This window comes from Nomascus leucogenys, chromosome 20, assembly GCF_006542625.1.
Source record: "Nomascus leucogenys isolate Asia chromosome 20, Asia_NLE_v1, whole genome shotgun sequence".
In the NCBI taxonomy this organism is placed as follows: domain Eukaryota; kingdom Metazoa; phylum Chordata; class Mammalia; order Primates; family Hylobatidae; genus Nomascus; species Nomascus leucogenys.
Window position 1 is genome coordinate 75,206,726 of NC_044400.1, and position 14,746 is coordinate 75,221,471.

A 14,746-nucleotide genomic window follows, 5' to 3' on the forward strand; every position below is an offset into this window, starting at 1 on the left:
CATGGGTATAAGTAATAAAAAGAAACCTGAGAAAACAGAAGCTCCTCAAGGTCCTTTGCCCTGGTGTATCTTTAAGGCCAAACTGTAAAGAGATTAAGCATGTACTTCCAGATCCAGCAAATATCTTCTTTGCATTTTAAGGATGCACTCATCATTTCTTCAGAAGCAATCCTGAAACCCAATATAGCAAAGCAAAGATAGTCACCCCATAATACAAATAATCTGTGTTTATTAGACACCAGAATAAATCAGGGAGACTTCTTAAGCGACGGTAAAGAGGCCCCCACCAGCACAGAGAGAAGAAATGACATAAGCACAAAGCCACGGGAATCCAGACCCAGGAAAGCTCTGCTCCCACCGCATCACTGCACACACACACAACCTGCTGTTTAAAAATCAATTCAAACACAAACAAGTGACTGAACAAGCCATTTGTTTAAAAAGGGAGGGGAGAGCATATTTTTTAAGGACCAAGTCTCACTTTTTTTTTAAGGACCCAGCACCATACTCTCTTCTCTCATAGGATCATTGGTCCATCTCTGGTAGGCTGGGTATATTTGACTGAGTTTATTGCAACTGCTTCTGCTAATTCTTTGAACTACCAATCAATGGGGTGAGGTTTCTAAGCACACGAGCTACTACACAAAAACACATGATAAAGGGAGCAGCACTGGAAAGGCATGTATTTGCGTGTGTGTGCATGCTTGTCAATATCTGTGCGGTTATGCGGATCCATGAGGGGGTTTCTTAATGCAGTTTAATGGAATCCATTTGGGGTGAAAGGTGTTATTTTGTCTAAAGAAATCTCCCCCTCGCAGTCTAGCTCCCAGACAGACTCTGCAATAGGGTCACCATCTGGGGACGTCTGATAGATCTGGGACATGCGATCGAAAGGACCCTCCTCCTCCTCATCGTTGTCCACCTCCCGGTTGCCGGGGGTAACGGCGTTGGGCATCATGTGGATGTAGGCAGCTGCGATTTCCTTGTGGAAGACGGTGTCTTGGTTGTAGGAGACGAGCTCATTGCTGATGTTCACCGTCTCCACCGGCGTGCGGGAGCAGACGTGGCTGCACCCCAGCAGCTGGGCAAACACCTTGCGGAAGTCGGCGTTGCAGGCATAGATGACGGGGTTGAGTGAGGAGTTAGCCCAGCCGAACCAGACAAAGACGTCGAAGGTGGTCTCACTGACGCAGGGGAAGCCGGCCGGAGGGCCTTCGGGGTGTCCACTGCAGAAAGGGACCATGCAGTTAAGGATGAAGAAGGGCAGCCAGCAACACACGAAGACCCCCATGATCACCGACAGGGTCTTGAGAACCTTGGTCTCCTTCTTGATGGAAGCGCGCAGGCTGGTGTCCGGCGCGCAGGCTCCGCTGCTCCGGCAGCTCTGCGCGTGCTCTGCGGCCCTCTCCAGGGAGGAAATCCTGCGGATCTGCACCTGGGCGATGCGGTAGATGCGGGTGTAGGTCACGATCATGATGGCCACGGGGATGTAGAAGCTGATGAGCGAGGAAGAGATGGCGTAGGTTCGATTCAGGCTGGAGTCACAGTTCTCTGCCCTCACGTCGGGCTCCCAAATGTCCTCCTCCCAGGGCGTCCAGTTGGCCAGGTTGTTTGGCAGGTCCAGCCCGCCCCAAGAGGCCACCTGGTCCCTGTGCCAGTTGAGCTGGACCGGTATGAAGGAGATGAGGATGGACAAGGTCCACGCCAGGCCGACCATGACTAAGGCCATGCGCTGGGTCATCTTGCGCTCGTAGCGGAAGGGCCTGGAGATGGCCCAATAGCGGTCCACGCTGATGACGCACAGGTTCAGGATGGAGGCGGTGGAGCACATGATGTCGAAGGCCACCCAGACGTCGCAGAACGCTCCAAAGGGCCAGTAACCGGCCACCTCGGCGACTGCCTTCCAGGGCATGACCAGCAGCGCCACGAAGAGGTCTGACACGGCCAGAGACACGATGAAGACGTTGGTCATCTTGGCGCGCAGGTGGCGGCTCCGCACGATGGCTGCGCACACCAGCGCGTTGCCCAGCAGGGTCCAGATGATGAGTAGGGTCAGCAGACAGGCGGTGACCACCTGCGCGGGCCCCAGTGGCGGTGCCCCCGCCGAGCCCCCCACCGCGTTCCCCTGCGCCAGCTGCTGGTATAGCGCGAACTGCCCTGGGTACGCGGTGCCGTTGCTTCCTGGCAGTAGCATTTCGGGCTGGGCTGCAGGGGCGGTCTGTGCGCGGTCCCACCTTCAGCCCTGCGACCCCCAGGCAGCCCCATCGGGCACCCCGAGGATGCGCCCCCTCAGCCAAGGGACCCTCGAGCCCCAGAGGGCGCTCACCATGAGCTGCGCCGGGCCCCGGAGCGCGCAGGGACTTCTCTTGCCTCCTGAAGCGCCTCTGGCTCGGTGGCCGTGGTGCGCCCCTCCAGTCTCCGCGATGGGAACAGGAAGCGGCTGGTGCCCGCTGACAGCCAGGGCTGTTCTCGGGAGTCTGCAGCGGGCCGGACGGCAGCGGCAGCGGCTGTGTCTGGTTCGGAGCGAGAGAAGAGAGCAAGCCGCCACTGAGGGGCTGGGGCAGGCAGTCGCGGGCGCCGGGCTGGCACTGCCGCGCTGCCGCTGTCCCTGGCCGCTCCCGGGCCCCGCGTCCCGCCTCCCGCGCCTCCGCGCTCGACTCCCGCCCCACCTGTGCCTTGGCGCCCTGGCTCACCGCGCTCAGAGCGCCAGAGTGTAGGGGCGATCCCGCAGGTCCAAAGGGCGCCCCAGCGCCAGACCCTAGCCCCGGGCGGGGGAAAATTCTCCCCGGGAAGACCGAATGTTGCTTGGCGCAGCCCTGGAGCCCTAGCCCTGGCCACACTTGGGGAACAAGAGGTGGGGTAGGGATGAGGACGCGAGGGCCTCCGGAGGGGGAAAGAGCATTTGAAGGGTAAGCGGGGCGGCCTTGGATTACCCACAGACCTGAGTCCCAATCCGGACTTTATTCCTGGCTCTGCAACTTTAAGGGCCCTACATAACTTTACCCGGTCTTGGTTTCCTTCTCCACAGCGTGGGATGATGATTCCCACTCCTAGAACAGTGTCAGAACTCAGGGAAGCCGTCTAGGATGAGGTGTCCAGTAGACAGTGTCTCCTAGGAACAGGCTCCCGCTTCCCCCAGCCCCTCCCTCAACACCCTGAGTCTGGGGCTTCATCTGACCTCTTAGGAGACTGTCCTTTTCCCCACCACCGCCCCCAGTCCTTGAGCGATTTTTCCTTTGGGGAATAATTTGGAATGAACCCAGAAGACAAGAGGAGGAAGAGAGCCCCCCACCACCACCACCACCCAGAGAGTTGGAAGCCTCTTCTTTGCAGGGCACTTTTACAGTCTTTCTCTTTCTCAACCTTGAGAGGGATGGATAAATAGCTCAGTGTTTAACAGAAAAGGAACTGACCAAGCCCAAAACCCAAACTGAAAAAAAAGAATGATGGACAACAATAAAGAGGGAAAACAGTGTGCCTGAGCTCTGAATGCACCTCCCAGCTGACAAGCTGCATTTGTGAAGTGCTTCGGCCTCTGCTGGGGTTAAGCTCAGCTGAAGGCAGCTGGGAGAGAAAGGGATGTGACAGCAGCCAGCTGCATAGCTCCGGCTGCGACCTGCTGGCCCAGACACCTGCAGCATGGTGAGGTCTAGAAACAGACTGGACTTTCTCCTCCCTTCCTAGTCTCCCCCTCCACCAAACGCACCTGCACCCTGGACCAACACCTGCAAGTGGCCCAGCTTCTCAGACTTAGGCTGCTCAGCCTATGCAGTCCCTTCCCCCAACCTCTTTCCCCTTCAGTGCTTTCTGCCACTGGAGAGGGCAAGACCATCTGTCCAGGTGCCTAAACCTGAAACTGAAGGGCCATCCTCACCTCCGGTCTCTCCTCATCTTCTGGGAGCTGGACCACTCCTCTGGCCATGGACGTCCCTGTCCAGAATTGTGCCTCCTCCACCCTGTTTGAAGGTGGCACTCTCCTGGCTTCTAGACTCTGCCCTGACCCTCTGTCTTCCCAGCAGGCAGTGATCTTTCCTGAATGTGACTATGCTTCTGTCACTCCCCTGATGAAACACCCTCAGTGTGTTTCATGATCAGCTCCCTGTGGCCCCTGTTCCTGGCCAGGCATGCAAGGTCTTTTCCTCATATTGCCCTTGTCTTTGTCCGCAGCTCCTGCTTCTTCTCCTTTCACCACTCCACACACAGCCTGGATTCAAGCTGCTGCTACCACCATCACCGCCAAAAAAGAACACCCATTGCAAACGGTCATGTGGTACTTCCTCAGCCTGGAATGACCTTCCCCATCCTTTGCTCCTGGAGGACACCAAGTCATGATGCCAGACAAGAACTTGGATTTGGGAGACATGGGTTTGAATTCCAGTTACTCATTCTTTTATTCAGTAAATATTTAACAAGTACTGACATGTCCCAGATGTTGTTTTACTCACTGGTTATACAATGGGAAGGAGAGAGAGAGAGAGAGAGACACTATTCTAAAAGCTTGAAGTCTAGGCTGTGCACGGTGGCTCATGCCTGTAATCCCAGCACTTTGGGAGGCTGAGGTGGGTGGATCACGAGGTCAGGAGATTGAGACCATCCTGGCTAACACAGTGAAACTCCCTCTCTACTAAAAATACAAAAAATTAGCTGAGTATGGTGGCGGGCGCCTGTAGTCCCAGCTACTTGGGAGGCTGAGGCAGGAGAATGGCATGAACCCAGGAGGCGGAGCTTGTAGTGAGCCGAGATCACACCACTGCACTCCAGCCTGGGCGACAAAGCCAGACTCCATCTCAAACAAAAAAAAAAAAAAAAAAAAAAAAAGGCATAAAGTCTAGATAGACTTTAACCCAGGAATAATCCAAAAAAATGCACAATTATAAATGTGACAAGGGCTGTAAAGGGAAAATTCACAGCTTTATCGAAGTGTACAGTAGTTGGGGAGGTTGGCTAAGACAAGATGTTTAGGGAAGGCTTTCCTGGGGAAATTTCTCTTTGGGTTGAATCACAGTTAAGTAGGCAAAGGGGAAGACAGAGGGAAGAGGAGTATGGCAGGCAGGAAGAATAGGCACTTACTAGCTTTGGGATATTGGGCAGGTCGCTTTATCTCTCTGAGCTTCAGTTTTCTCATCTGGGAAATGAGTTAATAATAGTCGTTTAGAAAGTGTGATGAGACCAGCCAGGTGTGGTGGCTCATGCCTGTAATCCCAGCACTTTGGGAAGCCAAGGCAGGTAGATCATAAAGTCAGGAGATTGAGACCATCCTGGCCAACATGATGAAACCCCGTCTCTACTAAAAATACAAAAATTACCCAGGCATGGTGGCGTGCGGGAGGCAGAGGTTGCAGTGAGCCAAGATCGCACCACTGCGCTCCAGCCTGGGTGACAGAGCGAGACTCCATCTCAAAAAAAAAAAAAAAAAAAAAAAAGAAAGAAAGAAAAAAAAAGAAGCTGTGATGAGACCAAAACAATTAATGCACGAGTGTTCTGAACCTCCTTTCTCCCTCTGCTGTATCTGTGCAGTTTCTTGACCTGGGCTGCGTTCCAAAGAAGATTCCAGCTTGGCTTTTGTGATAGAGAATGGATACATTATTAGACCTGAAAAGCCAGAGGAGGGAGGAATGGTCCCAAAAGGAAGAGACTGTGCTTGTCTTCACAATAAAGAGCAGAGAAGTGGGGAGAGGTACTGACAGCTGTGGGTGGAGTTTTACAGGGAAGATTGCGTGAAAGAGGTGAGGGAACTGGGATCTGGGGGAATGTGGACAGGAGAGTAAAAGGGAATTCTAGAGAACAATCCCTACTGACTTCACACAACTTAAGAAATGCAAGTAAAGGGCCATGCACGGTGGCCCACACCTGTAATCCCAGCACTTTGGGAGGCTGAGGCAGGTGGATCACTTGAAGTCAGGAGTTCGAGAAAAGCCTGGCCAACATGGTGAAACCCCGTCTCTACTAAAAATGCAAAAATTAGCCAGGCGTGGTGGCATGTGTCTGTAATCCCAGCTACAGAAAGAGAGAGAGGTGGCTGAGGCAGGATAATTACTCAAACCCAGGAGTTGGAGGTTGCAGTGAGCCGAGATCGCACCACTGCACTCCAGTCTGCTGGACAACAGAGCAAGACTTGGGGAGGTGTGGGGGGAAGGAAAGAAGGAAGGAAGGAAGGAAGGAAGGAAGGAAGGAAGGAAGGAAAATAGAAACAGAAATGCAAGTAAAGAATTTCAGTTTGAAAATTGCCTTTTGTCTACTGAACATGAGACTGCTTGGAGACTGGGAAACATGGATTTTTGTAAGTTGTACAAAGCACTTAGCAATGTTCGAACCTCTCCATCCTGCAGAGCCAGCTCAATCACTTCTCCGGAAAGACTTACTGAGTCCTCCACACTGAACAGGTGTCCTGTGCTCCAGGAGATCCCTGGGCTGGCTCCTAGTGCAGCCGTTATGACCCTGGACTGCACCATCTTTCACATCACCGCCTGGCCCTCTAGAATCTCAGCTTGTTAAATCAAAAAACTGTGTCTTGTTCATGTCTGAATTCCCCAAGCGAACACAGTGAGTGGGTGCTTGACAAATCTTTGTTGGTAATGAGCAAAAAAGGGGATTCTGTGCCCAATGCCATGAAATCAATGCACAGAAGATTCAATCAACCAAGAAAGGTGCACAGACACTGGCCACACACACTGACATTTGTTTTCAGATGTTCCAGTCCCCCTGACTTCCACCAATCCATTCATTCATTCCACAAGCATTTTTGCTGGAGTGGAAGCAGGGCCATACAGAGTGTGTAAGTCACAGATAGGGTGGGTTTGTATAATGAGTATAAAAAACTTCTAGCAGAAGATGATAAAGTATATCAAGAAAGGGCTCTCTGCAAGATCACACCACTGCACTCCAGCCTGGGTAACAGAGGGAGATTCCATCTAAAAAAAAAAAAAAAAAAAAAAAAAAAAAAACAAGGACAGGGGCAAGGGAGCTCTTTTTTTCTAATTAGCACAAGATTGCCATTTCAGCTAGGGATTCTGCTGCAACCATCTCCCAGACTCTATTCTAGGGCCCGGGGATAGAAACAAAATCAAAAACATATTCCTTGTCTTTCTTGGGCTTATATTATTGAGGAGAGAGAAATAAATAATTTCAAAATAAACAATGTCATACAGTGCTAAGTGCTATAAATAAAATCAAACAGAATAACAAAAGAGGGAGTAGCTAGACTGGAGGGAAAAGCTGCTTCAGAATGAGTTGTCAAGGAAGCCTCTTTGCAATCAGAAAGGTGAGAAGGATTTAGTCAGGCAAATATCAGGAGTAAATTATTCTCGGAGGAAAGTAAGCCCATGCAAAGGCCCTGGGGCAGAGTGAGCTTATTTGATAAAGAGGTAAAAGAGTCAGGATATCTGTAACAATAGTGGCCAAGGGAGGGAGAGGTATGAGACAGAGGAGGTGAGCCCTGCTGCCATGGTGAGAGCATGAGGATTTATTCTAAGTTCCAGATACCTGGAGTTAAAGTCCCCTGAACTGGATGATGACTACGAGCCTTCATATCTCAATGCTACAGTCTTTAAGCCCCTGTTATAAGAGCTCAGAGGCTTCAGAGATGACAGGAAACACCAGAACGTTATGGTGGAGCATATCTAGGTGCCTTCTCCTGACTCAGACCCTTTGACTGTAAAAAGACACAGGTGTCAAGGCTGAGATCCACGAAACTCTACCAAATACTGCACAGACACCGACCAATGACAGCAGGTGCTGCCTGTCACCCTGGAGCACCAGGCAGGGTTCCACAGCACCCTTGCTGCGCCGGCCTCTGATTGCTGGTTATAGGGAGGTCTGGGGTAGTCCCAAAAGCTGGGATGTCCAAGGTAGCTGGGGTCAGGCAGGAGGCTCAGGGCAGTGGCAGGAAAATATTTTCCTCCCTAATAGAGCCACAGCGGGGGTATCCAGGCTGAATATCAGTGGCGAGAAAGACCATGGCACAGCACCAAGACCTGCAGAACAAACTTTGTTGGAGCTGAATCCAGAAAAACAATCTTCTTCTAGACCACTCTCCTGCCCCTCATTTAATTATTGTGCTTTTGGGTGCACTGGGACTACTCTGAAACATTCAGAACTCTGTCAAAAAAAAAAAAGAAAGACCTCTTTCCTCAGCACCTCTCCCACCTGGGCATCAGTCTTGGCTTCCTCTCTACTTGCTTTCACTTGCTCCTTGTGGCAGAGATGGCCCCCAGCAGGAGCCCTTCCCTTGGGTTCCTTGCTGTCAAGTGGAGGCTAGGGAGCGAGATTATGGCCAATAGAATGTGGGCGGAAGTGATGTGAACCACAGATCTGAGCCTGAGGAACATCCCACAGGACCCTGAGCTCTTCCTCCGGCTGCTGCAATAGCCTTGGAAGTCACGTGTGTTCTAGAAGTGTAGCTACAGATGGAGAAGGCCCATGTGCTAGCTAGTCTCCAAAGATGGCGTATTAGGCCATTCTTGCATTGCTATAAAGAAATATCTGAGACAAGGTAATTTATAAAGAAAAGAGTTTGAATTGGCTCATGGTTTTGCGGGCTTTACAAGAAGCATGGTGCTGGCATCTGCTTGGCTTCTAAGGAGGCCTAGGAACCTTACAATCATGAGCAGGCACATCACGTGGCCAAAGCTGGAACAAGCAAGAGAGAGTCAGTGGGTGTGGGGAGGGACATGACACACATTTTTAAATAACCAGATCTCACAAGAACTCACTATCTCGAAGACAGCACCAAGCCATGAGGCATCTACCCCCATGGTCAAAACAACACCCACCAGGCCCCAACTCCAGCACTGGAGATTGCAATTTAACATGAAATCTGGGTGGAGATAAATATCCAAATTATATCAGAGGGCCTTCCCTGGAAGCAGACCTCCTGGTTTCCAGGTCCCCTTTCTTGCTGCTTCTGGGCTGGCCTCCTGGGAAGCCAAGACTGCAGTGACTCTGATGCTGCATGGGGGCTGAGGCTCGGCCATGAGGGGGCTCGCAGCTGCCACTTTGGTCTTTTGGAAACTTTGCTCAAGAAAGTCTCCCCACTGGGCCCCAGCCACCATGCTGTGAGAAGTGAGGGTCATGTGGAGAGGCCACATGGAGATTTTCTGGTCTAGAGCACAACTGAGCTCCCAGAAAACAGCCAGCATCAATTGCTGGCCATGTGAGCCGGCTGGCATGGACATTCCAGACCAGTCTGTCCTTCTGTCACCTTAGCTACAGGGAAGGCCCATGACCCCAGAAGTGCCCATCATTATGCTGAATTCCCCGGCCTCAGTGGTCCAACGAGGTGTGGAAGCATGTCTCACAAGGGTCAGATGGAGTTCTGGCTTGGATTGATGTGTCGATGCTGGAGAGAGAAGCTGGGTTTCTTTTGGCTGGGGTGGCTCTGCTGGGGTGGCTCTGCTGGGATGTGGTGGGCCTTGGGTTTCCAGGTGGTCATTTTCCTTATTTGCAGTAGAAGGAATGAGGCCCATATAGAGAATAGAGCAAATTAAAGGGAGAGAAAGAGAAAGAAGTAGAGAGAGAGGAAGAAAGAGAAAAAGAAGGAAAAAGAAGAACGGAGGGAAGGAGGAGAGGAAAGAAAAAGAGAAGGAAAATGAGAAGGAGGAGAGGAAGAGGAAAAAGAGAGAGAAAATGATTTCTTTGAACCTCAAAATTCAGGCATACCATGGTCTTTGCAGTTACAAAAGTCAATAAGTCACCCTTTAGCTGAAACATGTCTAAGTGGAGTTTCAGTTGTTACAACTGACAAAGCCCTGCCTAACACAAGGAATAAACAATGTTCAGCAGTGGCATGAGAACAAGGGACAGCCTGTTTGGTGGGCAGCACGGCAAATGGCTGTCCGGAAAAGATGACGCTTGGGCTGGAGGGCAAAGTGGACTTCAGCAGCATGCAGGGTGGAAGTACGACTCTAACAGAAGGAACAGCACGGGCAAAGGCTCAGAGGCAGGAAGCTTTACATGTGAAAACTTTACATTTTCAGAACACTAAACATTCTCCCTGTTATCCAAAACACTGAGTTTCTCGTCATTTTTTGGCCAGGTGTGGTGGCTCACTCCCTTAATCCCAGCACTTTGGAGGCCAAAGTGGGTAGATCACCTGAGGTCAGGAGCTCGAGACCAGCCTGACCAACATGGCAAAACCCCATCTCTACTAAAAATACAAAAATTAGCTGGCTGAGGTGGCAGACACCTGTAATCCCAGCTACTCGGGAGGCTGAGGGAGAAGAATCACTTGAACCGGGAGGCAGAGGTTACAGTGAGCCAAGATCGCACCACTGCACTCCAGCCTGGGAGACGAGACAGAGCAAGACTATCTTAAAAAAAAAAAGACAGAGTTTCTCATCATTTTTTGAAACTGAGAGTTTTCTCTGTATCAATAAGACCTTATGATGCAAAATATAATATAATATGCAGCTAGTTCTCCACAGTCTTCAGTCTTTCCCGGGGAGGGCTCCATGAGCTGCTTGTCTGGTGGGGATGGTGGTTTTGAGTAAGTAGTGGGTGTCCTGTCTTACCCAGGCTCTTTCCCACAAAGAGCTGGGCAGAATTAAAAACTACTGGAAACCAAGATCTCTCTCTGACGCTGATGTGTCAGAGCTCAGCCTCATCAGCACAGGCTCTAATCAGCTAAGCAGCTAATAAACTCCTGCCTCATTTCATCCGGCCAGAGCCCTGATCTCAGGGGATGATAACGAGGAAATGATCCTTTCACATGCCTGGCTCCTGCAAAATTGTGCTAAGAGGATTTTCCTCAAACATTTTAGCACAGAGCGAGTTTTCCTAATCCAGTTAGCAAATATTCTTCTATTTGAACTCACTGACCCTCCTTTTTCTGAAGATGTATTTTAAATTGGATTTGCTTCACTGACACAAATGGAAAACTTGATAAGAAAATCGGTAGGATTTTGCTGCACCAACTGCTGGTATCAAAAGACTGAACTCTGTATTATAGCAACGAAAGCTCTGTTCTGTGGCTACGGGATACACGCTGAGCTCCCAGCCACCAGCCCTGCCAATGTGCTCAGCTTGGCACAGGGCAGGGAGCAGGGTAAAGGGGAGGGGATGGGGAGGGGCAGGTGGAAAGGCCCAGGTGATGAGCCAGCCACATCACCTCAAGCACAGGACCCCTGATGGTGGCCTTAGAGCCTCCTCTTGAAATCCAAAGCTCAGTCCCTCTCCCCAGTTCAGGAGCAAGGGGTTTCCGGCAGGTTAAAATGGCTAACTCAGGAGCTTGCCACCTTTGAAAGGCAGCACTGTGTAGACAGAGGCAGAAGGATGGGCTTACAAGACAGTCCTGGGTTCAAATCCTTCTCTGACTTACCAGCTCTGGAACCTTAAGCAAGTGACATAACCTCTCTAAGCCTCAGTTGCCTCATCTTTAAAATGGCATCCCTAATCCTTACTATGAAGAGATATCATGGGTAAATGAGATGCTGTACTTACAAAAGGGCAAGTCCCTGTATTGGTCAAGTTTTTTTACAGCATTGCTGCATAACACACAGCCCCAGGGTCCCAGCAGCTTAAAACAAGTGTTTATTTCTTGCTAATAATTTGCAGTCAGCTGGGAAGCCTTGCCTCAGACTGGGGGCCAGGCTCTGTTTGCTTCTGTGTGTCTCATTCACAGGCCGGTGGTTCCCTGGAGCTTGCTCTTCTCATTGTGCAGGGGTGAGGTCAATGCGGCCACCCAACACCACATTCAGTTAGAGCCTCCGGTCAGACCAGGCGTGCACTAACTCTGCTCATGCATCTCTAGCCAAAGCTGGTCATGTGCACAGCAAGAAATCTGCTCTGTCCTGTCCACAGGGAAGTCGCAGGAATGTGGAAAGGCCAGGAAGGATTGTGAGCCAATAATACATCTTGACAATCCACAATAGATGGAAGCTATTATTGATTCATTATCTCAAAATGGCTCCACCAGCCAACCCCTTCTATCCATCCTCAGTGCCACCTCCTAATTCAGGTCCTTGATGCTTTTTGCTTGCATGGCTGCCAGAACCTTTGGGCAGGTCTCTCTGTGTTGATGTCTTCACCCCCACTCCTATCTCCTCCATCCAACACTTTACCACCAAGGCAATCCTCCTAAAACACAACCACAGTGTTTTTCATACTACCTATGATTCCCTGCAACCCACATTATTAATCATTAATCCAATTAATAAAAGTTAATGCACTAATTCCCAGCTCCTCAGTGTGGCCCTTCACAATCTGCTTGTCCAGCCTCGTCTCTTGCCTCCCCAGCTTTCCCCAGCAGACCTCTCTCCCACCCATTCCAATGCTGTCCTCTTCTCCCAGCCTAGTTCTTTCAGGCCCTGTGCCTTTGCACTTGCCCCGTCTGAAATGTCCTTCCCACTTCTCGAAGGGAGTGAGTGCCCACTCACCTTTCAAACCCCACACCAATGCACACCAGGATCTCCCCAAGACTCCAGGGTAGTAGTCACCATCTGTATTTCTGCAGCACACTGCACCTGCCTCTAGCACAGCTCGACAGCCCACTAAAGTGAATGATCCGTTCACTCGGTGCTGACTTGCCTTTCTTTCCCAGCTGCAAACCACCCAAGGTGAAGTCATCTTAGCCTCTTGGAGTCAGCCTGACTGGGGTGAACCCATTGATATGTATTGCATAAGTGAACGTATCATGACAGTAGTGATGAGGGATCTCCAGCTATCTGTGTCCTCTCTATGCTTCCCAGACTCTTTGGCAGTTGCACTGGGTACTGGCTGAGTTCTGGAAAACAGGAATGTGAGCAGAGTGCTGCAGATCTCCTTGTCAGGAGCACCTAAGAACTGGCATGACTCTACACCCTCTCTCCTTCTGCAACGACCTCGTGTCAAGATGGCAGACCTGCAGAGATGAATGTGCCTGGATACCTGAGTCATCAGATGGAGGAAACTCCCATTGACCTGCATCACACTCCACATATGAAACCCTTCTTTTTCTGCACTGTCACTGAGGTTAGGGATTATTACTCACTGCAACTTAGTCTAGCATTAAGTTGCTTGACTAATACAAGTTTCAATAAATGTTGCTCCATTTCCCATGGCTTCTGACTGAATGCTGTGCAATATCCACAAACCATCCAGATTGTGGTTTATAAATACCACCCTTCACTAAAAGGACTCAGAGCTCCTTGGAGAAGTGGCTGATGCTAAGGCTGGCGTAGGGAAGTACAAGGTGAGCCCAGAGTGCTGTGTGGTGCCAGAAAGCAAGGAAGCATTTAAAAAATGGCAGGGACATGTCAAAAGACACATCAATCAACTTCAAGGGGCTTCTACTGGCCAAATCTGGGATGATGTGAGCATCCAAATTAATAATGATAATGGTAGATTATAGTCTATTGAATAAAATGAGAACCTATAGCTATAGAAAGAAAGAAAAGAGAAGGAAGAAAAGAAAGAAGAAGAGAGGGAGGGAGGGAGGGAAGAAGGAAGAAGACTTTCTTACAGTAGAATGCCAATGAATAAATATAGAGGGAATAATAGAAAACTCCATTTGCAAACATGATCATAATAGTTTATTCAAGGAAGAATCATCACTGAGTGAAAATTTAAAAAGGTAAAGTATATTTTCATTGTCTCATAGCACTTCCACTCATATGGTTTATTAATTGCAAAGAGAAAAAGTGGTAACTTAACAGTAGAGAAACCCGGCAGGTCCTCCCTTAATGAGCTACACAAAGTTAATATCACCAGGAATAGGACAAATGGGTGCCAATTGTCTCTTGATGTGATACACTGAAAACACTGCATCACTTCTTTAGCATTCTGGTCCCTGGAAGAAACATCGGACAAACACAGATGGAGGGACCTTCAAGGACTGACCAGAACTGTTCATGGGTGTCAACCCCATGATAGACAAAAAGAGGTAGAGGAACTGTTCCAGATTAAAGGAGACTAAAAATGTATGACAGCTGGATCAGGGGAAACGTGCCTTAAAGGGCATTATTGAGACTGTTGGCAAAATTTTAAGTGAACTGTATATTAGACAATTATCAAGGACTAGACTATTGTATGGCATCAACCTCAAATTCCCCGAACTTGAGCACTAGACTCTTCTTGTTCTAAGGGAATATGTTCTGAAATATTTAAGGGAGAGGAGAAGGATGCCTGCAACTGAATTTCAAATGGTTCAGGGAAAGATAATAGAGTAGAATAGACTATATAGATGGAGAAAGTAAATATGACAAATAACAATTGGTGAATGTGGGTGAAGGGCATGAAAGTTCTTTGCCTTACAGTTAATTCTTCTATAAGTCTGAAATTATTTGAAAATAAGAGAAATGCTTTCAGCTGTGAATAACAGAAAGCCTTACTACTTGTGGCTTTTGCAATAAAGACATTTAGTTATCTAACATAACAGGAGTTAAGAGGAAGAAGGCAAGGGCTTGCAAAGGCTCAGTGATGTAGCTGAGGCCCCAGATTCCTTTTATCTTCTTGTCCAAAGGCTCCACCTTCCTGAATATTACTACTTTATACCCTTGGAGCCTCATGGTCACAGGATGGCTGTTATAGCTCCAGCCATCATGACCAAGTTCAGACTCCAGGAGCAAGATGGAGGAAGCTATGTCAAGGAGGGGCTTTTCTTGATGTATCTCTCGCCTTTAACAGTGAAGAAAATCTTCACAGCAGACTTCTCCTTATGTCTCATTATCCAGAAGTGGACCACAGGTCAGTCCCTACTGTAAATTCTTTCAAGTATCAGGCAAAAAGGAACAAAAGGCCCCAGCCTGGCTTAAACCAACCATGAGTCATCATC

At 49.4% G+C, this 14,746-nt stretch overlaps 1 protein-coding gene across 1 annotated transcript; it reads right to left on the minus strand.

The window, feature by feature from the left end:
• Positions 1 to 212: 212 nt before the first annotated feature.
• Positions 213 to 2,685, minus strand: DRD5 (dopamine receptor D5). Its single transcript, XM_012499761.2, has one exon. The coding sequence runs from the start codon at positions 2,192 to 2,194 to the stop codon at positions 758 to 760; it is 1,437 nt and encodes a 478-aa protein (XP_012355215.2). The 5' UTR covers positions 2,195 to 2,685; the 3' UTR covers positions 213 to 757.
• Between the last annotated feature and the right edge of the window lie 12,061 nt (positions 2,686 to 14,746).

Bases quoted from the DNA above. Each gene is read 5' to 3' on its own strand.
- DRD5 (XM_012499761.2), bottom strand. From the start codon at position 2,194: ATGCTACTGCCAGGAAGCAACGGCACCGCGTACCCAGGGCAGTTCGCG.